The sequence below is a fragment of the Propithecus coquereli genome, unplaced genomic scaffold (assembly GCF_000956105.1).
Source record: "Propithecus coquereli isolate 6110/MARCELLA unplaced genomic scaffold, Pcoq_1.0 Scaffold9, whole genome shotgun sequence".
In the NCBI taxonomy this organism is placed as follows: Eukaryota; Metazoa; Chordata; class Mammalia; order Primates; family Indriidae; genus Propithecus; species Propithecus coquereli.
In genome coordinates, this window is record NW_012155284.1 from 4,765,294 (window position 1) to 4,790,853 (window position 25,560).

Here is a 25,560-nt window from a genome sequence, read left to right on the forward strand (position 1 = left end):
CTTATTTAATTGTTGTAAAGCAATAAAAAGCAATTCAGTTTCGTAGAAAAACTATTAAAATTCTGGATGTGTTTGTGCCAAGACATGTATATGGATTGTTTAACTGTGCTGTCATTCTTAATATTCACAGTAAAGTAATTTTTAGAGAAGCTACGTTTCAGAGCAACACCTCTAAACACACTGACTGATTAGCTTTTTTATTGACCATTATGGGGGAGATTATTGTAATCTATGGACTGAAATCAGTTTTTTGACCTATGAAGAGCTTCCTAGTTTATATTTATTCCTTGACATTTGAGGTAATATACCAATTACCTTGAGCTCTGATTATGACTGTTCTCTGTTATATACAGCTTATATTGTTTATTTTATATTTTCCTCTGTTTTTAATAGATAGAGATCATTTCCAGCTTGGCACCTTATCTCACACTCTCAACACTAAAGCTACTGGGTACCTGGAATTATCTAATTGGCCAGAGGTGGCGCCCGACCCATCAGTTCGAAATGTAGAAGTAATAGAGTTGGTAAGTTGACCTTTCTGAAATTAATTTTGTTCAAACAGTGGGAGATTCTAGGATAACTATTGCTTTATAGAAAAGCTTTTTAGGAGAGTTGAGAATTGAAAAGATTGTTCTAGTATTTCTAGAATTTCTAAATGTAATGTGTTAGATATACCGTGCCTTTATAGGAACTAAATATAATATTCCTATGTCATTGTACTTGTACTGTTCCTTTTCTTCAAGGAAATAGAGAATTGAATTCTCTGCATTAGTGCCACCCACATTTGCGCAATTACATTTGTAGTTGTGTAGATTACATTTCTAAGGTATTTAATTTCATTGGATTGAGCTTTTTCTACTTTAGAGATTGGAAGCTTCCTGTCATTTTTTTTCTCAATTTTTTTTTTTTTTTTTTTGTTGTTCTCTTCCAGAAAAACCACACAAAGTGTTCTTCTGGATTTCTGGTGAACCTGTTTTAAATGAAGCCTAAATATAAATAGGGAGCATTGTGTACCAAAAATGTCCTTTGACAAGGTCACAATTAAAATGAATAATATGTTGCTTTAATATTTTAAAAACCTACTCTATAAATACTTTTTGTAGATTTTTAAAAAGTGCTGACCATTAGGATAAAAGAATTAACATTCTTTTCTAATATTATCTGTTTCTTTCTTATATAAACAAGAAAAATAAGGAGAGGGGCCTTCTGATTGTATTTAGAGATTGACTTTGTGAGGCCAGCACTTTGGGATGTGGAGGTGGGAGGACTGTTTGAGGCCAGAAGTTCGAGATTGATTATGTGGAATATACTTTTTAAAGTATAATTAATAAAAAAGAGCAATTAAGAATTCTATTCTGGATACTTTTCTGGTAGAAAAGATATATTGAACTAGGATTCACATAACCAAGTTCTTTATCACTAATTCCTGTGGGAAAGTGAGTTAGCTTCCTTGCTTTTATTTTTTGTATGTACAATAGAACCATGGTCCCCAACTCCCCTGGCCGCAGACTGGTAGTGGTCTGTAGCCTGTGAGGAACCGGGCCACTCAGCAGGAGGTGAGTGATGGGCAAGCCAGCAAAGCTTCATCTGTATTTACAGTTGTTCCCCATCACTCACATCACGGTCTGAGCTCCGCCTCCTGTCAGATGGGGGTTGGACATCAGATATTCCCATAGGAGCGCGAACCCAACTGAAAGCTGCGCGTGCGAGGGATCTAGGTTGTGTGCTTCTTATGAAAATCTAATGTCTGATGATCTGAGGTGGAGCTGAGGCTGTGATGCTAGTGCTAAGGAGCAGCTGCAAATGTACTAAGTACAATGTACTTGAATGATACCAAAACCACCCCCCTCCACCATCCCTGGAAAAATTGTCTTCCATGAAACCGGTCCCTGATGCCAAAAAGGTTGGGACCACTGCAATAGAAGAAGACCTTTATTACTTAAAATAGAATTTCTATAATGATCATAACCTTGTAATTTGATTCCTCTGAGAAAAAAATGTTTCTCTTAATGACCCCAACTTATCCTGGCTTTGGAACATGGCCAGAAGCAATAATAACTAAAAATAGCTCCATTTAGCAAACCCTGACAGGGTACTATGATAATGTTTTGCAAACATTATCTTGTTTAAATCTCATAATGATCTTAAGTGATGGTTATTGTTATGCCCATTTTGCAGATGAGAGAGCCAAGTCTCATAGAACCTAATATTAATATTAAATATTAAATTGCCTAAGTTCATGTAGCTAGTAAGTGATAGAACCAGATTCCCACCCAAGTCTGTTTGAGTCCATTGTCCATGATCTTACCACATTTTATTATGTCATGAGGAGAGGCAGCTTGAGCTTGTTTGCAAATCTGTATTATTCTTAATACTTAGCATTGTCATTTTCATGTTGTGACGAATGGTCTCTTACTTAGAGATGGCCAAAAAAGGTAAAAGTTAAAAATATGAAAACTAATTACACTTCTTTTTCCTTGCAATTAAGTTTGTTGATTTTCACACAAATCTGCATACTCTTAAGTACTCTGCAAAACAATTGCCCATTTATGCAACTTTTGGTCAGATACTAGAATATGAAGAGAATATTATGATTCTCCCCACAGATACACTCCTTCTCCTAATTTCTTTTTATACCTGTTTGTTGTTTTTATGATTCTGTTCTTTCTCATTATTGGGAACATAATGTTTTGGCCCAAATAGAACCATCCTTTTATTCTCCCTCTACTTCCATCCTATCCTCACCTTCCTGCTGCCCCACTCCCCCATCCCCAAAAAAGGTCCCTCTTATCAGAAATGTATACCAATGCTGCAATTTAATTTAGTCTCAGCAGTATCCTTATGTTGGCTGATAGATTGGCTGGTTGGCAAGCTTCTTCCATTTTCATGTGTCCTTCTAAGCATTAACTACCTTATAGAGTTAGTACTTAAATAACCTATTTTCTTACATTCATTTCACCTGTCCAGTTCAATGGGGACAAATTTGATTTTTCATTTTATGGATTACATTTCTGAAATTAATAATTGGTAGCTTACTATGGAGAATATTTATAACTGATGGAATCTGGTTGAGGAGAACCGTCACTATCTGTTGATGCCATGCAGAAAACAGCTTCAATGTATTGGTCTCTGAGACATATTGGTTAAAATTATACTATGAAGGATATAATTAAATATAAGAATAATGTAGATAGTTTTATTTTCAAATGCAGCTGTAACAATGAAGAATAACGCTCATACTGTCTTTCTTGACTCTCATTCTACTCCCCCTCCCCACCAAAGGCATATTAATGTATTTTATACACATAATACACTATGTTATTCTGGTTTTACTGTAAAGTGATCTTACGGGGTCAAATCTTGTTACTGTGAAATATAACTTAGTAAGAAAAATGGCCTAGGTTTAGATAATCTGATACTTTAATCAAAACAACAGGGAACCTAGTCAGATTGACACTGGAAGTCACTTTGAATTACACACCACCATTTCCAGGATATCAGATATAATGTATATGTATATTACGATACCATTAAGTTTTGAAGATCCTTTAGAATTTTGTTACCTTAGTTCTAGAAAGTCCTTTATTCTCCAGTTACAGAAAAACTGTGTTTGCATATCAAGGGTATTTTGCTGGCCGGGCGCGGTGGTTCACGCCTGTAATCCTAGCACTCTGGGAGGCCGAGACGGGCGGATTGTTTGAGCTCAGGAGTTCGAAACCAGCCTGAGCAAGAGCGAGACCCCGTTTCTACTAAAAATAGAAAGAAATTAATCGGACAACTAAAAATATATAGAAAAAATTAGCCGGGCATGGTGGCGCATGCCTGTAGTCCCAGCTACTCGGGAGGCTGAGGCAGAAGGATCGCTTGAGCCCAGGAGTTTGAGGTTGCTGTGAGCTAGGCTGAACCCACGGCACTCACTCTAGTCCAGGCAACAAAAGCAAGACTCTGTCTCAAAAAAAAAAAAAAAAAGGGTATTTTGCTTTATAAACACATCTATCAATATTTTATCCATCAACAGGAACTCTCAAATTAATACCTCTCTATTCTTCTCGTCTTCTCTTTTTCCTATTATTCCTTTTGCTTAGAATGATACAACTGTCGTAGTCATAAAGAACCATCATGAAAATTAAAATATTTTTATTGTTAGTTTTTGGCCCTTTAAAACCTGAAACTTCATGAATATAGAGTCCATGGACATGTCAAGATAATATACCCCTTTGAGCACAGAAGCCCAGTTTTTCTTTTTTTTTCTTTTTGAGACAGAGTCTGGCTCTGTTGCCTGGGCTAGAGTGCCAAGAAGCCCAGTTTTTCTAAGTTGTTGATTTAGTCTTACTAAATTGATCCAACAAACTTTTTATCAGACTTCAGAGAAATGTGTTCATTTGGATTTAAGAAAAATACAGACTTATGTGTTTACTAAATATAGGAGACCTTTGTTTATAAAATACTATCTTTATTCATATTTAGAGACAGAATTTTAAATACAGATAAAAGAAAGCAGTACTGCTGATCTTACGCGATTATCTTATTCAAATATATTCAAGTAATTTTTACTCATTTTCCTATTATTGTGCAGTTAGTAATTTTCCAAGTTCCTGAAGCTTATCTGTTTAAGTAACATACCTAAAGCCCTTTAGAGCATTGTTTTTTAAATGCAGTTGTACATTATAATCATATGACAAATTTATGTGAGACCTGCACCAGAACAATTAAATCAAAATCTCAGGAGTTGAACCCCGGGTTTTAGTTTTTTAGTGTTAATATTTTTATTGTTGGTATTAGCATTTAAAAATACATTCTCAAGTGATTCCAATGTGCATTCAATGTTGAGAACCATTGTTGAATAAGAACCTCTGTCATGCTATAAATTCCTTCACAACAAAATATGTACTCTTCTAGCAGAGACTGGCGCATAGTAGAAACTCAAAAGTATAATAAATAAGTGAGTCTTAACCACTTTGGCCTTTTAAAAAATATATACATTTTTCTGCTCTTTAAAAAAGAATATGTGGAAACATTTAATTTTTTCTTGATATAATGTCACAGTTATTAATATAAAAGCAATTTAATATACTGTATTAAAGTCTTTAAGGTATTCATATTAGTAATACTAAAGTAAACACTGAAGTCCATATTTTTCTTAAATCCAAACAAACATATTTTCTGAATTTAATATTGAAGTCTTTAAGAGGTAATAAATATAACTAATATTTATAGTGCTAGCCACAGGTAGGATATATCGCTGTACAAAATATTAAAAAATCCCTGCTCTCTAGAAGCTTACATTCTATCAAGATAGACCACAATTAAAAAAATAAGTAAATTGTATAGTATATTAGAAAATAACAAGTGCTATGATTTTTTTTAAAGGATGGGAAATAGTGTTAGAACTGGGAACAGCTTGGGGCAAGACCCTGGGCTAGGAACATGCGTGGGGTGTTTGGAGGGGCAGAAAGGAGGGGCTGGAGCAGAGTGAGCAGGAGGGAGCTAGCAACTGGAGGAGGTCAGGGAGACAAGGGGCAGGAGGGTGGTAGAGGGATGGTGGCGAAGGGCTGGTCACGTAGGTCCGTGCAAACTGTTGTAAGGACTTTGGCTTTTTCTCTTAAGTGAAATGGGGAGCTATTGTCGGGTTTCAGACCAAAGAGGAGCTTGATCTGACCTAGGTGCTAATAGAATCATTCTAGATGCTGTGATTCTATGCTAGATGCTGTGTTGTGAAAACTTTGGTTGAGGGTAGAAGGGAAGTGAAAGCGAGGTAACCAGTAAAGTGAATCAGCCTTAAGGCCAGGACTTCTAACAGTTGCCTTCTCTACTGAGGTCTTAAACTTTGAGTTCACAGTTGTATTATGAATGATTAAATTTGCCAGAAGTCTGAATCCCTAATGAGAATTCATTTACATTTACTTTATTTGTTTATTTAAACAGGCAAAAGAATGGACCCCAGCAGGAAAAGCAAAGAAAGAGAATTCTGCTAAGAAATTTTATTCTGAATCTGAGGAAGAGGAGGACTCTTCTGATAGCAGCAGTGACAGTGGTGGGTTTTATAATTTATTGAAATATGTTATTCACATAGTAGATTACATGTTATACCTTCAAAACAACAAAGCCTAGTACATAATATTCAACAAGTGGTTACAAATAGAGGTTATACTATTAGTATTAAAATAATTTATTTTATTTATATATCACTGTTTAGTTTTCAAAGTAATTTCTAATTACTTTCCTAAATTGCCTTCTTATTTGACAGTGCCTCTTGGATATATAGCTAATAAATGGTAGAGCTCAAATAGGAACTCATGCTTTTCCGAATTCTAACCCACACTGCCTATTATATAATATATATCTATTAGCACATTGTAAAATATGATTTTATACTTGATAAATCTTAAGTGGGGTCTTTAAAAGTAACTTTCTTTTATAAAAATGTAAAGTTTATTTTAAACTTTGAAGAATCTTTTGCTTCTCCATTTTATGCTCTTCTATTTCTAGTAAACTGTACAGAGATAAAACTAAAATTATTAAGTTTCTGTATACTATAAAGAAACATCAAGGTAATGATTGAGAGCAGCCCTGTGCAACAAAAAGAATACGAAATAGGAAGGATTTGGAAGTCCTGGGTTTTACCTATGCAAATTGAACAGAGCACCTACCTTTCTCTGTATCTCATAAATGAAAGGATAGAGTTAGATGTTTTTAAAGTTCCTTCATTGCTAAAATTCTGTGAGTGATTTACATAGTGGAAAGTATATTGGAGTCACTTTCTAACATTCTTAACAATTGACCCAAGACCAAAAGATACCCAAATTTCTCTAAAATTTTTATTCTTCAAAGAACCAATAATGACTTCGCTATTACTCGGTTATCTACTACCTTACTCTAAGGTAATTCATTCTTTTTTTCCCCCGTTTTTCTTTTCAAAATCTTTGTTTTCAATATCCAATAAATTAATCTGTGATACATTACCTTCTGAAGTAATAAACTGAAGAGTAGAGAAAATACGTCAATCCAGAAAGTTAATGTTAAAAAATACGGAATTTCATGGCCGGGCGCGGTGGCTCACACCTGTAATCCTAGCTCTCTGGGAGGCCGAGGCGGGCGGATTGTTTGAGCTCAGGAGTTTGAAACCAGCCTGAGCAAGAGCGAGACCCCATCTCTACTAAAATTAGAAAGAAATTAATTGGACAACTAAAACTATACAGAAAAAATTAGCCGGGCCTGGTGGCACATGCCTGTAGTCCCAGCTACTCGGGAGGCTAAGGCAGGAGGATCGCTTGAGCCCAGGAGTTTGAGGTTGCTATGAGCTAGGATGACACCACGGCACTCTAGCCCGGGCAACACAGTGAGACTCTGTCTCAAAAAAAAAATATGGAATTTCAGGAATAATGTAAAGCTGTGAGAAAGATCTGTTTATGTAGTTAAGCATGTACTTTTTCATTTTATAAAATATAGATATTTGTCTCAATTATATTTATTTACACACTCATGACTGTTCATAGGCTAACCATTTTCAAAACATACTTGAAATGTGGATTAACATTATGGATTTTCATGGGTTTAGCTGAACACATATAGTAGTGAGTCATGTGGCAGGAGTTCCACTGTAGCTACTGGAAGAAAAAATATAACTTTTCTCATTAGAAGTTAAGAGATTTTGTTTTCCAGTGAGCAAGTCTTTTTGAGAGTGAACAAATTTCCTCAAGGGTTTTACTGACTTGTAAATTTAAATAATGGTAGTCGAAATGAACCGGACCCAGATTCATGTTGAAATCCCATGTGGTAACACAAGAGAGTAACTTAGATGCTATAATTTCTTTTTATTATTTATACTGTAAGGCAGTTAACTGACTTAATGTGTATGTGTGTGTGTGTGTGTGTGTAACTTTGATATCACAAGAAATTCAAAATGTTCTTATTTAGCAGTTTTGTTTATTTTTATAACATTTAGGTAAAATAAATTTTCTTTGTTGTAAAAGATGATAATGATGAGTGCTTTACTATGTGATTAGAACTGTTGTGTTCTAATCACCTTTACATGTTTCAAATCACTTAATCTTCACAATAGCTCTGTAAAATAGCTAGTAGATTTATCTGCATTGGCTGAAAAGGAAACCAAGACCCAGAGAGGTTGAATAACTTACTCAGTCTTATAGCTGGTAAGTGGCAGAGCCAGGATTTGAACCTGGACATTTCAACTTGAGCATCCATGCTTGTACCCACTGCAAGCTATTCTGAAAGAATATAGGCAGTCCTAACTTTTCACTGTGATACATAAATAAATCTTCATGAAATAGATACTGTTTACCCATTAGTAAATTAATATTTTGATTAAAGGTTATGTTCCTATCTAAGGGTACTTCATCACACAGATCACAGGCAATTTGTCCTTTTATCTAGGGCATAACTCTGCACCTACAATCATGTTAAACAGTAAAAAAATTATGCTTCATTTAAAAAATACACATAAATATATATTCTGTGTACCACTTCTGCAAATGGTCCTAGTATACCATAATTTACACATAAAACATTTAAAAAGCATAACCCTAATGTAACTTTATCATCTCTTAGACCTATGGAAAACTCCTATACTACTAAAATAAGTAATAACTGTTTAATTAGTAATTTTCCTTGTTGTCTTTGAATTTAGAAGTTTTTGGAGATGATATGAGTGGCTCATTTTCCTCTCAAAATTTATTCCTAAGAAGATTAAACTGTTGCCTTTTACTCTTAAGTACAATTTCCCATTACAAGTAGAATAATTCAAAATTATTTCTTTTGCCTTACATCATCCTTATGTCATTCTTTAAAAGAAAGTTTTTGCCATAGCTAGATACTTACGGGTTTGAAAAATGGGATTCCCTCACATTTGGTTCATCTTGCTTTGTTTTTCTCTGCTCATTATCAGAGCATCTTTTCTCTGTGTGTTTGAGTCCATCCGAGCTCACCCTGCTGCAGAAATCCACATGTCTGAATGAATGGGGTGTAGAAATACAACGTGTTGAATGAGTGGGGTCCACTGAACTAAAATTCGACACTTGGTTTCATTTGTGATGAATATTGACGGTTACAGGTGTCCTTATGTCCAGTTAAATGGCTATAAATCAAAGCACATCTGGTTCTGCTTTTCAGAGAGTGGATCTGGAAGTGAAAGTGGAGAACAAGGAGAAAGTGGGGAGGAAGGAGACAGCAGTGAGGATAGCAGTGAAGACTCCTCCAGTGGGCAGGGAAGTGAGAGTGGAAGTGAGTCAGGAGTAGAGGACAAAAGAACAGCCAAGAGGAACTCGAAATCCAAAGGAAAAAGGTAAATTATTTTGTCAGAATTTCCTTCAAAAACTATTCTGTGGTATATCCCTCAGGCTAATATTTCCCATTAATTCATAGAGTGGGAGAAGAACTATGTGTATTTTTTCCCAAACAGATAATAAATCTTTTTAAGTTAATTTGAAATGCTAGTAGTTCACATTATTCTCCTACTTATAATGCTTAGTTTTCATTTTGAACTTGAACAAATCTTGGGGTTACATTTTGAAAATTGGTATAACCTTGGAAGGCTGAGTTAAGTGATCAAGCATTAGGTATGAGACACTTAATTACCTTTTGTAGCAATTTTGCTGAGGGCTAAAATTAAATCCTTCAACACTTTGCCATTATATAACTAAGACAATTGATTTTTCTAAATAATGTTACATTAAAAAGATTATGATCCAAATATTAGAGTCAAGGGCTGTGAAGGAAGACGGTCATAAGATATTTAAGTGTTAGCACTTTTTAAGATCTCCCATTATCAACAACATTATCATGTATTAAAGCGTCATTAAAATTTGGAGTAATTGGGGCTAATATCTTGGATTGTGTGACTCTGTTTTCCCCACTGCCGTCAGCGAGTGGCCTCTGCCCACACGATGGCCCTTTCCTTGGAGCCTGCTGCCCGCTCACTTGATGAGCTTGCAGCTCAGCTCAGTCGTGGCTGACAGCACTGATTGGGGCGCAGTACGCTCTCTGCTCCTTTTATTACAGACAGTAATTAAAGCCGCTCGCCCTGCCACTTCCATAACAAACACAGCATAATGCCCTAATTATGACTTTATTAATTTAAGTCAGGATTTAATGATTTTAAAAGTGATTTATATTGTTTTTCCTGTTCAGAACAAATGAAATCTGTAGGTTAAATTAATACAGGCTTTTCATCATTGCAAAGTTAAAAACCTAGTTACCAGTAAATTCTTTTCATTAGATTAACATCTGAAACTCTAAGCAGTAAGGTAAACAATAATTACTATCAAAATTGAGTGATGCATAATAAAGTAACACTTTTACCTTTAAAATCTCATCTTAAAAGCTAGAAGTTAAATATATTTAGAATCATTCACTTGTTATAGCAGAGGAGCTACTTGGTTTATAATAGTCTTTTCTTTGAGAGAAATTCTGTACTTTTGGTTTAATATCAGAGTATCTGTGATGATATGACTTATAAAGTGTATCTTGTTTCTAGGAAGGAAAAGTTATTCAGTACATGAAATACTTTTTCAGATAGCAAAAGTTAGTATGCTAGAAATGTATAATCATGTCTTAAATTAGTTTCATTATTTTGTTTCTCAGAAATGGACTTTTCTCTTTACCTATGTTTGAATTTAAAAGAATTGTTTATTATACCAAAGAGAAGCACAAGTAGATTCTAAACCTTATAATTTTAAGTACCTGTTTTAACCAGTGAATTGGGGATAATAAATTGCCATTCTTTCCTAGGGAAAAGAAAAACAACATATTTTTCAGTCTTCAAATATAATTATGTGTGCTCTGAGATGTTACCATGGCTCCATTTTTAATAAACAGCAGTCATATTTCCTCCACAAAGTTCAATTCTAGGAAATATTGATTCTTCCCTTGCCTCACTTCTCTTTCTTCGTTGTGTTTTTCTGCCTGTCTCTTAGAATTTTTTTAACTTCACCAGTATGATAATTTTTTAAGCTCCTAATAAGTTTTAAACATCTTCAAAATAGAGGAAAAATATGGAACTTGGTGTGAGACAGACTTGAGTTCAGATTCCAGTTCTGCCCCTCCTGTTCTGTGTCCTTGAGCAAGTTACTTAACCTTCCTGAAAATTAATTTCATTATTGCAAATGGGATAATAATGTACCCAGGAAGAGTGCACCTAAATTAGATAATTGGTATGATTGGTATGAAATGTCTAACCCTGCCTGGCCCAAGGTTCATTCTTAAAACATACACACACGGTAGAGAGAACTGGACCTTCAGTTTCAGGGAAAATATCAAGATATCTCTCATCCTCTGAGAGAAGCTTGTTTGGCCATCTCACATGTTATTCCTTCTCCTTGGAGAACTGCCTCTGACCCATCTACCTTGCCTTATTCCTATTTTTCAACTTATGAGTCTCTTCCTTCAGGAAGTATTCCTTATCTTGGTTAAGTTTGTTTAGGTGTCTCTCTAAATGTTCTCACGCACACTATACTTTGTTACTTACTACTTACCATACTCTATTGTCAGTACCAACATACTTCTCTGTATCTTGCAATGGACTGTAGACACTATAAGGTAAACACAGAGATCATCTGTGTCTTACTAACCATTTTTATCCTTAGCATCTAACATAGTGCTGGCATGTAGTCAATAATCAATAAATATTTGTTGAGTGGGTGAGTGAACAAATGAATTCATACTGTTAAGCACTTATGTGTGATCATTTGGTATTTCAAAAGCTTCTATTTGATTAGCTTATGTGTTGAGAAGAGAGTGCATTAGAATTCTCTTTGAACTGATTAACATTTTGTCATAGAATGTGTTTAAGGACATTTGGAAACTTGTATAAGTAATTTTCTTAGACAGAAAAATCTGAAAATGCAAGTCTTTCTTAGCAAAAGTAGATATATAGATATTTAAATATATTAATAAACAATATTTTGAGACAGCATTTAAAAATTGCCCTAAGTATCTTTGAAGTTGTTACTGTTATAGCACTTAATTCTTGGTAAATCAAACATTTAATATTAATTATTTTCTGTTGTTATTGATGGTATCATTCAGTGTTATGACTTTTTGCATTTGAAGTGTGTGTGACATGATATAATTGAGTCTGGATGGGTTCTGATTTATTTGGTTATAGATAATACTACCTTTATTATCTCATTGATATTGTCTAGAATTTAAAACCATTTTTATTGTCTTTTTATATAAACTACTTATTTACATAAAGGATTTAAAGTTGATATTTCAAAATTTATTATCATGAACAGTGATTCTGAAGATGGGGAGAGGGAAAATGAGAAATCTAAAACTTCAGATTCTTCTGATGCTGAATCTAGTTCAACAGAAGAAAGTTCTTCAGATTCTGAATCGGAATCAGACTCTGAAAGTGAATCTAAATCCAGAAGAGTCACTAAGGTAAGAGATTATACATTTGTTATATTAGTAATTGAAGGTAGATATTCTTATAGCAATGAAAATAAACAGCACCATTGTTGTGTGCACCTGTGATTTTATTTTTTTCTAGATAATCCTTTCCCTTATAACCCAACTCTGTAAAAGAGTTAAAATCTTTTTTTTTTTTTTTTTTACCTCATCCCTTGCCACTGAAATCAGAGATTGCAGCATCACACATATGGCCTGTTTTGTTCTTGGCTAGATTGTGACAAGGGAGGCTTTTGCTAAAGGGAAAGTAAAAGGAAGTCACAAAAACAAAGTATTGAGCAAAGAAATATTAATATACATACATCTTAAGAAATTGAGACTATTAGCCTTTTAAAAATATTAGGCTTTTGGATAACAGAATATTTTTAAAACTTTAAAAGATGTACATTCTATAACTAGTTAATAAAAATTTACAGTAGCCATTTATTTAAAAACAAATATAAGAACCACTTATGTAATACAATGGTAATGCTTTTTGATATAACTTTTGTAACACTGAACTTTGCTTAGCAGGAAAAAATAAAAGTATAAATTGTAAAAATGTAGTTATTAATATAAAATTCAGACCTAATAATAATTATTTTTCTGGTCTTTTAATTATCACCCCCTCCTATAAATGGGTAATGTTGATACTAGGCCTTAAGTACAGTAGTTTTATATATTAACTGTGTTATTCCATACATTGAAAATACTATCAAACTTGCCTTTTATTGATTTCAATTTCTTCTTCTTTTTTTTTTTCCTTTTTTTTTTTTTTTTGAGAGAGTCTCACTCTGTTTCCCCAGGTAGAGTGCAGTGGCATCATCATAGCTCACTGCAACTTCAAACTCTTGGGCTCAAGAGATCCTCCTGCCTCAGCCTTCCAAGGCACATGCCATGATGCCAGGCTAATTTTTCTATTTTCAGTAGAGATGGGATCTCTCTCTTACTCAGGCTGGTCTCAAACTCCTGAGCTTAAGCAATCCTCCTGCCTCGCCTCCCAGAGTGCTAGGGTCACAGGCGTGAACCACCTTGCCCAGCCCTCAATTTCTTCTTAACCCAATATTTTTGTTGGTTTTGTTTATTTGTTATTTCTAATTAACTTTAATTTCTTCAGTATGTCATCCGAGTGGCCAAGGATGAAAATAAATTCATTGAAGTAGACAATTGCTCTTCCCCATCCAGAGATTTATTTTTAAAGAATAAGCATATTTTTAAAATTGGTTAATATTTGTTTTACTTTATTTCAAGTATTCTTCTATATAGTAAAACCTATCTTAAACTTCAGTTTATATTTAAAACTTGTGTCTATGTATAACATACAGTCTAAGATTTTTATTTTTCAGACATTCACATAAAATCTTAAAGATTTTATGGTTTATTAATCTGGCCTTCTATAAAAACTTATCACATAGTTTTATTTCCTACTTACATCAAATTAAAAAAAAGCTTAAAATGTTATTTAAAATAAAGAGCTTTAGAAATTGACAGTAAGTACAACCCAGAATAAGAAATCAGTGTTTTTTTAAATGACAAAACAAGAAATCAGCACATGTGAAGTGGGCGGAATTAAAGTAAGTTATTCTTATGAAGTTTTTGTAATGGTTGAAAAATTATAGACTTCAGTGCCTCTGTAATATTAGAAGCAGAACTTTAGGATCCCATTAAAAAGCCACAGTGGCACCCCAGGTCAGTGATTCAGTTTGTTTCTTCTTTGTCAAAGACTTTGAATGATCAGATTAAATCTCTTAATAATTGAAAATATTTTACTGTAGAACTATATATTTTACTACAGAATTTTTTGTAAAAAATTCAAACTGTTGCAATGGGCCAAGACCCTTGAGAAATTCAGCTTTTACTCACATTGTTGATAATTTTGTGTCCATGTGTTTTCCTTAGATGGCTTATTTTCTCTCTCTGAGAATTCCTTTTCCTCTCTATAATAAGCAGATAGGGTTGCGCGGGGCAGGGCGGGGTGGGGGGGCGTGATTTTCTTTAATTTAGCAATTGGAATATCTTGGAGCTACCATAACTACTTATCTATTTCTATTTATTTCTAAATGATTTGGAATATACCATGTGACTAAAAGTATGCCAATTTTCTAATAATAGGCAACTTTATAATTGTGGAAAAGTCTTCCTTGTGCCAAGTATTATGGCTTCTGCTCTAAATTATGAGTAATGAAGGCAGATGGTGTGGGTGCTTTACTTTAATTTAATATGACGGTATGTTAGTGCTGAAAATTCATATGCCTCAAATATGCAGCCTAACTAAATCTATACCTTTACTTTTTCTCTTCTTTTTTATTCATCTGGACAATGTGTTTTGGGGGCATTAAGCATGCAAATGAGACCTGGAAAATACCTCGAATATATAGTTTTCAAAACAGTTAATTTTGTGGTAGTCCTATGAGATAAGTATAGTGTTCTACGTGTTGGGAAATCATACCTTTATGCTTCAGTTTCCTCATCTATAAAGTAGAAATGCTAACACCTACCTTATTTCTTTAAAGTGTTATGGTAAAAAATCAAAAGTAAAAGATCAGTGTAAAGAGTAAGTGATCCTCATCCATCCACTTAGCTAAGAATAAGTCCTGCTTCCTTTGGCCTTGTTTTGTTAATAATCATCTGCCTCCTTTGCAGCCTTCAATCTCTTTCTCCACTAATTCCTCTTCTGCCAACCAAAGCATTCAAGTCTTTTCCAGCATTTACAGAGAGAGGGAGAGAGCAGGGAGTGGAAGAGAGACAGTGTTAGAGTGAGTTTAGAAAAAATAATCTACTATAATGCTAGCACTCTGGGAGGCCAAGGAGGGCACATCGTTTGAGCTCAGGAGTTCGTGACCAGCCTGAGCAAGAGCAAGACCCCATCTCTACTAAAAAAAAATAGAAATTAGCTGAACAACTGAAAGTATATATATAAAAAATTAGCTGGGCATGGTGGTGCATGCCCGTAGTGCCAGCTACTCGGGAGGCAGAGGCAGGAGGATCACTTGAGCCCAGGAGTTTGAGGTTGCTGTGAGCTAGGCTGACACCATGGCACTCTAGCCCAGGCAACAGTGTGAAACTCTGTCTCAAAAAAAAAAAGAAAAAGAAAAAGAAAAAATAATCTAAATATCCTCCATCTGCTATTTCTTAACCCAGGTATTTCTTAGTCCCTTATAGATTGGTTTTCACCTCTATCCCTTCCTATAGATACTGCTCTCTGAAAAGTTAACTGTGATCCTTCCCCAAACCCAGCAGCCTTCTCTTAGGTATTATCTACTCTTCTTGATCTTTTTGTATGACTATTCCCCTACTATTTGAAACTCTGTGTCCTTTTGTTCTGATTTCTTTGACCTTTCATTATTTTGATTGCTTCACTTTTTATCCCCTGCTGACACCCAATTGTGCACATTGACCCCAAATTATACTTAGTATACATTAGTTTTTCAAAATACTAATTGATGTGAATGAATTTCTCTTTAGTCCTCTTTTTTTTTCCTTCTAAATTTTTCCTGTTGTGAGGTCTCATTTACTCCTATAGCTTCAGCTAAAACATTTACATGAATTGCTTCCATGGTAACATCTCTCAATTTCTACAACACGTCCAGCTTTTCTTCCCAAATTCAGACCAAATTCTTAGCCTTCTCTGGGACTACTGATTTTCCAAACCTCATACAGCCAGAAGACATGCTTTACAATTTGGTACCAGCATTGTTTCCATTCTCTCAGATTTGTAGCCCAGAATTCTCTTTGACTCCTCTGTCTATATGGTTAGATAGTTGCCAAGTACTATAGATTCTATGTATTATTTCTCATATCTGTTTCTTCTTTCCCTACTGCCACCATCCACCATTCTATATATATCAGCCCTTCATCAGCTTCATAGACCTTTGTCATTGGTCACCCTCAGACCAGTGCTTTCCCAGTCCCAATCCTTCTGTACAGTGGCCAGATTAATATTAGAGGTCAGTAAACTCAGACGAGCATTCCCAAACTTGCCTTCCTAGTCTTAACCCACCTTGTGTTCTAACCCCAATGGAGTATTTGGAACATGCTGTGTGCTTTCCTATTTCTATGCCTTTCTTCTGTCTTGGCTTCATATCAGAGTGTGATCTCTCTGCTTCTCCTGGTTGAGAATGCCTGCAGGGACTGGAAAGTGTTACTGATGATATGGTATTACTCTTGTGAATAGTGTAGAGACTGTCAAAAGAGTGAGAACCACTGCTTGATTGTTTGTTCCCAAAGTGTTTGCCATCAACACCATGCCCCAGCATGTCCAGGAGGCACAAAACTATAGTCATACGTTCAGGTGTCAGGTGTGCGTGTTTGTGTTATTATTCATTGGGAGATGTCCTCATTTCGGGTCAGATATTGTCAGTAATAACCAAAGTTACAGTCATTTTGATGGATAAGCATATTTTTACATGTAGGTGTTCTTTTGTGAAATATTTTAAACTAAATATTTTGAGTATAGTCATTTTAAAGAAGTAATTCTTTTTCCCCAAATAATATCTCTAACAAAATTACTTTTAGTAACTCCATATTTTAAGTGCTTTCACATACTTTATAGAGAGTAAAGAGAAAATTTTTTTATATAGAAGAGTGGAAAGAAAAATCAGTAATGTAAACCACATTGTGTCAGAAAGAGATTCACATTTGTATAACTTTATCCTATTTTTTACCAATATAATTAAGTTATATTCTGTTTGTGGTTAAAATTATGTTGAGCAGATGGTGATAATTTTATTTAAAATAATGTTTTTAAGATTTCCAGGGTTTTTTTCCTTTGTTGAACCTAGGCTTCAGTGTTCTTAAAACAAGCCAGTATATTAGAGTGCTTCTACATACTATCGTTATTTCAGCGATCACCTCATTAGTCTACTATTCATACTTTATCTGTGAATGCGGTATTCTAGTTATATCTAAAATGTCTGTGTACCAACTGCTGAAGATTTCATTTATGATTAAAATGGTAAAAATTTTAAATCGTGATTGTAAGTTATCATAACTTTTATATAATTCATTGTATCTATTAAAATTTTAATTATACAAACTGCATATAAAGTATAATAATCAGTGTGAAATAAATATATTTAATGTACTTGTACTTAATAACACTTAATATTAAGAGCATTTTCATATTTGAATCAAAATTAAGATTAATGTATGTACCAGCTATGAAAAAATTAGTACCATCTATATATACCTAGGAGTGTTTGTGATGCTCTTGCCAGTTGTCTTTAACTCAGATTATATGTATCTCAGAACTTTATTAATCCCTTTTCGAGAGGTACAAAGAAATGGATTAAATCTCTTAAGTGCTATAAGGACCATCACTGGTATTGTGACTTGTGTTTGTTGACTATCAGTAAGTGTTAAAATTTGCCTTAATGAAAGATCTTGGGGATAAAGATCTTTTATTTGAAAGATTCTTAGGGATAAAGTAATTTTGGCATGTGGGATGAAATAGATCATGGATCAGAGTGAAAGGAACTATTTTCCGATTAGTTTTATGTTCTGTTTGAGAAATAGGAAACAAGTTTTAATTATGTTTTTACAAGTATTTATGTATGACGCAATTGTATAACTTTTGTGAATATCGGTTTTTATTTTAACAATTCAAAGCCTTGCTCTCTCAATTTATGTCACTCCTAATTTAGTTTATATTTTAAGTTCTCTAAAACAAATATCATTTAATTTCAGTTGAGACCTTTAAAATGAAGTGAATACCATTCAGCAAGCTTTCTTATTCAATTAGGTATAATCTAATAGGGAACGATTTGTTTTAGTGGTTTAGACTTCTTTTTAACTTATAAAGAAGTCTCAATTTACTAGCAGTATACTTTTGTTTTAAAGCACAAGTTTAAGTGTAAGCCTCAGATTTTTATAATCGGATTTGTCAGTTGACTTGAAGAGAAGAGAGCATTAAATTGTCCTTGGTTGGTAATTCTAATTGAAAATATTTCATGCAAATATCTTGCCCTGTGAGGCTAGAAATTAGCCTTGAATTGTTGTTGATTTCAAAGCACAGTATGGGTTGCCAAACTTCATATACTGCTTATCCTGTTTTATAGTTTTAAATTTCAAACCTCTTTATAATGGTTTCCTCTTAGGACACATATTTGATGCTTGTCATGTCAGATCTTTTTTTCTACTTGCCTTTTTTTTTTAATCAGCGTGAAAGTGAACATGCATAATACATAAAATCTTTTCAGATATATTGTTACATATTTTCGTATTATTTGGGGCTAAGTATTTCCAGGATCTTTTATTTATTATTTGAAATGAAATACATTAAATAGAAATCAGTTCCTTAACCCTGTGACTTTATGTTTCATTTTGAAAATGTTGATGTGTTGAGGTGTATAATTGAATACATGGAGATTTGAGGATGATGAATTGATAACTAGGTATTTTTTGTGGTGAGATTTTAAGATCAGTTACTGTTGTCCTTATAAAAGTCTAATCCAGTCACTCAACTGTTAAAAACCTAATCCTCTATTTAAAAAAATATACAAAAACAAATTGTCTATCTTTCTGCCTGATCTCTTCTCAAGTACTAACACAATGGAAACAGTGGGTGATCTGTCAGTGTGTTTGGTTTGTCAATGATGGTTTTGTATAAATATTGGGAGGGTAAGAAATAAAATTCACACAGTAAAATATGATTTCATCTGCCTTTTCTCTGCAGCTCCATGGCTCATGCTGCGGTGTGAAATTCTCATTTTACACACTTTGCAGGCGGAGCACATGAATTATGCATTGAGCAAGAAAAATCTCCTGCCTCAAGTCCTATATGCATTTACCCAGGTTCTGTCTCTATTACCAAGATGAATTGCAAATGGAGAAATGTTTGATGGAATAGAGCTCTTAACTTCTTTGTTTAGAATTCAGATTTTTATTTTTATAGTAGATCCTTTAAGTATGAAAATGTTTTGAACTTACTATGGATTTTTTAAAATGAAAAATGAAATATAATATAAGAGAGGAATACCAAACACATCACGAAGCATTTTATAGCCTTGATTTGGAATGCAAGGCTTTTTCCATTCAGTAGAAATGACCATTATCTATTGCTAATGTTGTATTTCAGTCACTGGTTATTTGCTGTTCTCAGAAAGTCAATGAAATTCTGTCCTTTTGAAAGCCTTTTTTCTCTCTGTTCTAGGCTTCTAATAAGAGATTATGCCAATTTCACATGCAGCTCTGTTCTGTGTTGTATGTGACCTGATGTGTATTTAATAGATATTGTTACACACTCTTGGCTGTGAAGTAGAAAATAAGGTATAGACTTGCCTTCAGCTTTAACTTTATCTTGATTTGATAGGTTTCTAATATTTCAGGTGGGGAGGTTACAGTTCCATAAAGACAGTCATGCACCATTGTAGCTTATAGGAAGCTACACCTATTGTGCTCAGCATAGCATTTTGATAAGTCACATGATGATAAGCTCTTTTTGTTATATGTTCTTTCTTCACAGGAATGATATCCTAGTTGAGGTGGCGTTTTCATTCTGAACCTGTTTTCATTTACTTGCAACTTTTAAATTTCAGCCTCAAAACTAACATTTCTTCTTTTTTTTTCTCCAGTCCTAGACATTGTTACTCATTTGAGGAGTAGAGAGAAGGGCAAATACTGTTTGTTTTGTTTTTAAATAAGGAATGAAAATTAAAACTTACATAGATGATTTGGAGTTTTCAGTGGCAAAAATAATTATTTTGAAGAAGAAAATAAATGCTGATTTTTTTAGTGTGTTAATGTATGTTATTATATGATCCTTGAAAATAATTTTCCGAGTATTGGCATAAGGGAAAAGCCAAGCAGAATTTAAATCATTCAAAAAAGTGTTACCTAATGCCTAATTTTATGCAATGCTCTTGTTAATGTATATGCACTGTTTTAAGAGCTCTAACACTGTGTAGACTTTAAATGATGATAATATACCTTTTGCTTCAGTCATACTTTTCTGTGGCTAGAGGAATACTTCAAAAATATTTATAATAATTCACATGAACAATAAGATACAAATTCCTGTCGCAGATTATAAGTTATTTGAAGGCAGGACTGTGTCTGTCTTAGCTGTTATTTTCAGTGCTTAGCACAGATTCTGATACTTACTTAAAATTCTGTACATACCTATTGAATGAATGAATGAACAAAAACATTTTTGTAAAAACTTAAGTTTTGCTTTTTAATATGAGAAGATTTAATGTAAAAGAAAGTACAGATTATAAGGATAAGAAACTTTGACCCAGATACATCTATTTAACACCCTATTCATTATTGATCTTTAGTGGTTTGTAATGCTACTCAGTACTGCAGTTAATTTATACTTTTTTCTATTTTAAGGATTTACAAATTTTTTCTGAATCTCTAACCAAACTGTGAATACCTCAGGCTTAGGAAACACTGTATTCTAGTTCATGTTTATGCATAGTTTATAAATCTGGTAGACTGAATAAGCAAATCTGTGGTGCGGAGAAACCCTAATTACGTGCAGATATGTTTTGAAATATTTATTCCCTATACAAAACACTGGAGAAAACTAAGTGAATCCATTTCAACCCTAAAGAGCAAGAGCCTGGGAATGTCGTTTATAGATTTTAATGAATACTTTTGGCAGAGGTCTGACAGAAGCCAGTATTGAAATATAAACTACATAGTACGGTGCCTATTACCAACTACATCAGGAAACCCTAACCTATTACAAGCCCACCAACAATCTCAGGGCTATGCATATGTTATTTGAGCATTTCTTTTTCTTAAAAGTAAAGTTGTTTAAAATTATTTTCAAGAATGTGTACGTTCTACCGAAGAGCTACTTTACATTTTTATGTTAGCACAAAGTTGTCAGATTATAAAATAATTATTACTTACCTTTCAATTTTCTTCTGAAGATTCTTTATAATCTTTAAACGCAAAATATTTTAAGATAATTAAGAGATTGCGTAGCGGGGAAGAAATACTATATGCTAATTGAGACAAATTTTGTTCAGAAAAACATTTCATGTAACTATAGAGAAGCTTAATTTGTTTGTTGGTAAGACTAAGCAGAAAAAAATGTTTGCTTTGGCATGTTATGGACTACTCTGTTGATCTAAAACACAGAACATGTAATAAATGAAATATTTGTTATTTTCTAGGAGAAAGAAAAAAAAACAAAGCAAGATAGAAAACCTCTCACCAAAGATGTTTCACTTCTAGATCTGGATGATTGTAAGTGTTATAATTTAAAATTTTTCTTCTGTGTTTAATAGGAGTGGTTTTTATTTTTATAGTACCTTTCATTTACATGTCCCAAAAATACATCAACATCTATTGTGAAAGACTTATAGATGAATAAGGCAAGAAAATTTTGGAAATCAGTGGTATAAGTATCTTTCGTCTATTCAGCATATCATTTTGTATCACGTGAATAAATATAGATGGTCAAATAAAAGTGCACAAATTCAGTTTAAAATCTTTTGCTTTAGTAATTTATACTTGTTAAATAATTATCCATTTCTTACAGCTTCTACATTGTCAAATTTTGATTATGAGGATTGACACATCTAACTGAAGGAGATAGGGAATTAAGAACATAAAGGGAAATGTAATGGACATCACCATCTTCCACTTGCCACAATTTGGTAAAGATGGAAATGGGTTACAAAGCCTTCTGAGGCCAGTTTGGCTGTACCTATCGATACTTTAACTGCAAAAAATCTTTGTCCCCACAAATCTAAGAATTCGGAATCCTACAAATTAACTCACCCAAGTGTGCAAAGGTATATATTCGCCCTCTCCCCTTAAATCTTCCTGCATTGTGAAGAGAGAGAGTAGAACTAACTTTGTTGCACCAGGAGAAGAGTAATAAAGTAAAATTTTATGAATATTTTTGATAGAGTTTTTCCATGCTGGGAGTGAGTTATGTTTTTAGGTTGCCTCATTCTATCCTAGATACATTCTGTCTCCAATAGCCATGGCAAATTCTTAGTATAGAGAAATTAAAATGTATAATACAGAGAAATATTTAATATAAAGAAACTAAAAATAAAATTGGAGCCAAATTTGAATCATGTTTTACATATTGGCAAAGATTTTGAGATTTGATATCATCCAGTATTGCTAAGCTTTGAAGCAACAGACACATGTGCTTTTGATAGAAATAGAGATAGGTACAGCTTTTTGGAGTCATTTTAGCAATATCTATCAACATTTAAATGACACATAGCCTTTGACATAGCAGTTCTTTTCTCCTCTTGTGACAGATGGAGGAAACAGGCTCCCTCGAGCCTTTTTTTTTTTTTTTTTTTTTTTTTGAGACAGAGTCTCACTGTGTTGCCCAGGCTAGAGTGCTGTGGCGTCATCCTCGCTCACAGCAACCTCAAACTCCTGGGCTCGAGCGATCCTCCTGCCTCAGCCTCCCGAGTAGCTGGGACTACAGACATGTGCCACCATGCCCGACTAATTTTTTCTGTACAATTTTAGTTGTCCAATTAATTTCTTTCTATTTTTAGTAGAGACGGGGTCTCGCTCTTGCTCAGGCTGGTTTTGAACTCCTGAGCTCAAACAATCCGCCCGCCTCGGCCTCCCAGAGAGCTAGGATTACAGGCGTGAGCCACCGTGCCTGGCCCCTTGAGCCTTTTTTATAAGGGCACTAATCCCATTTGTGAGGGTGGAGCCCTCATGACCTAATTATCTCCTAAAGGCCCCACCTCTATTGTGGCCCCACCACAGTAGAGATTAGGTTTCAATGTGAATTTTGGAGGGACACAAATGTTCAGACCATAGCACATATCTTTACTAATCACTCTTCATTGTCTTAATGGCATTTTCACTATCTGAAATGATCTTAAATATTTTCATTACTTGATGATTATCTGTTTCTCCCAAATAATATGTAAATTCCATGAGAATAGGATCCCTGTCTGTCTTGCCCACTACTATTCCTAGTGCTTAGAATAGCACCTGGCAGTTAGTAGACACCTAGTATTTGTTGAATTAATAAAATATGTAAAGGTATATATAACAATTTCATCACAACATTGTTTATTATACCAAAATCTTGAAAGCAAATATAATGTCTGCCAACAGGGTAATGCAGCCGTTAACAAAAATGAGGCAAATCTATATGTGCTAATTATGTAATTATATATTCAAAATACTATAAGTAAAAAAAATATATGTAGAACATGATTCCACTTGTGTATAAAAGCAATAAAAGAAAAATATATCCAGCACACAAACATAAACACAATTATACATATATAAGTTTCTGGAAGGCTACAGAGGAAACAGTTAACACTGGTTAGTTCCAACCCTCCTCCCCCCATTTTTTTTTGAGATAGGATCTCGCTTTGCCACCCAAGCTAGAGTGCAGTAGCATCATCATAGCTCACAGCAACCTCAAACTCCTGGGCTCAAGCAATCTTCCTGCCTCAGCCTCCCAAGTAGCTGGGACTACAGGCATGTGCCACCATGCCCAGCTAATTGTTCTATGTTTTCTATAGACAAGGTCTCATTCTGTTGCTCAGGCTGGTCTCGAACTCCTGGCCTCAAGCGATCCTTCCACCTTAGCAGCGCTGACCCCTTTAAGATGTAGGACTAAAGTGGGAACAGAAAAGGGAACAAGACTTCGATTTTATATTTTATATCATTCTGTGGCACTGGAATATTTTGTGTGTGTATGTAACATTCACAATTTATAAAGTTTAAAATCGTAAAAGAATAACAGTAAAGCAGGCCAGGTGCAATGGTTCATTCCTATAACCCCAGCACTTTGAGAGGCCAAGGCAGCAGGATTGCTTGAGGCCAGGAGTTCAAGACCAGCCCGAGCAACATAGCGATCTCTGTCTCTACAAAATAATTGAAAAAATTAGCCAGATATGGTGGTGCACACCTGTACTTCTACCTACTCGGGAGGCTGAGTCTTTATAAACTAAGGTAATAAAGAGAAATCTGTAAAATGATACAATTACTATAGTTCAGTTTTTTTTAAAAGTGTGTTTTTATTTGTAAAGACAAAAGGTTGTCTTAAAAATTAAGTTTTTAAGAATTTAAATGTAAGGTTTTTAATTTTAAGGGAACATTTAATCTCAACATATTTTTTAACTCAACATAGGATATATAAATAGTATTTCTCTTTGTTTTTATTACTCAAGTGCTATTTCTTTGAAAATCTTCTGTAGTCCTGCATTTGTCAGACATGACACTTGAAACTCTTGTTAACAAGTCAATTTAGTAAATGTTTGTGGACTGTCTTATAAGTGCAAAGTACTTGCAAGGTGCTGTAATAGATTAGTAGAATTTAGTCATTCCCTTCTAGAAACTAAAATCTAGTCAGGGCCACAGATACCTGAACAAGTAACTATTTATATAAGAGATAAAATAGAGATGCAAAGTAGAATGAAGAAACAGGGAGACAAAAACTAATTGAAAAGCTGCGAAGGCCTTGTGGAAGAAGCATGATCTGAGCGTAGAGGTAAAGACAAGCAGAGTGCTGCTGACTTCATTGTATGCTTCTCATTGGCCTACAGGAGTTCTCCATTGTCCATGGCAAGCAGTTTGTTGATCAAACCCTAAAAGTCACTCTCCAGTGCCTTGAGTTCTCAGCTGTGAGAATTAGATTAATCTTGAAGGAGAGGCAGACACATTCCTTACGTTTTATTTAAGAGTACATCATAATCCACATAGGTTGTTTGCTAGGTGTGTACTGCATACCAGGAAAACTGCAGATACTGAATTTATTCATCTCTTCATTCAGGAAGTATTTATTGAATATTCGATATGATCTATATAACCCGCTACATGCTGGATATTCTAAATAAATACCATGTTGTCCCTACACAAGGAACTCTCAAAATATAATGGAAAAAACAGATAATTCAGCAATTAAATTGCCACATTATAGATGAAATGAAAAAGAGATACGCAAACAGAATGCTGTTAGGTAGCAGAGTACCTGTATACTACGCCAGGTGAAGGCATGGAGGAGGGAAAGAGCTTGCTACTACCAAAAATAATGATTGTGTCTTTCTAAGAAAGCAGAACAGTTAGCAACCCTAGCAGTAGACTGGCTCTACTACAAAACAGTTCTGTAATTGAGTGACTTGCTATTTCCTTACTACGTCTGTGGAGGGGATGTTACCATGAGCACAGGCATTGGTCTTGGTGTGCCTTTAGTCCATTTAG

The 25,560-nt window shown here is 34.2% G+C and overlaps 1 protein-coding gene across 1 annotated transcript in view; it reads left to right on the forward strand.

Moving 5' to 3' along the window:
- AP3B1 (adaptor-related protein complex 3, beta 1 subunit) overlaps positions 1 to 25,560 on the forward strand; it is a 271,170-nt gene that overhangs the window by 160,238 nt on the left and 85,372 nt on the right. The window contains exons 16-20 of the mRNA XM_012664483.1: positions 394 to 524; positions 5,926 to 6,034; positions 9,130 to 9,301; positions 12,252 to 12,399; positions 21,531 to 21,603. Of these exons, the coding sequence (XP_012519937.1) occupies positions 394 to 524; positions 5,926 to 6,034; positions 9,130 to 9,301; positions 12,252 to 12,399; positions 21,531 to 21,603 (633 nt within the window). The remainder of the gene's footprint in view (positions 1 to 393; positions 525 to 5,925; positions 6,035 to 9,129; positions 9,302 to 12,251; positions 12,400 to 21,530; positions 21,604 to 25,560) is intronic.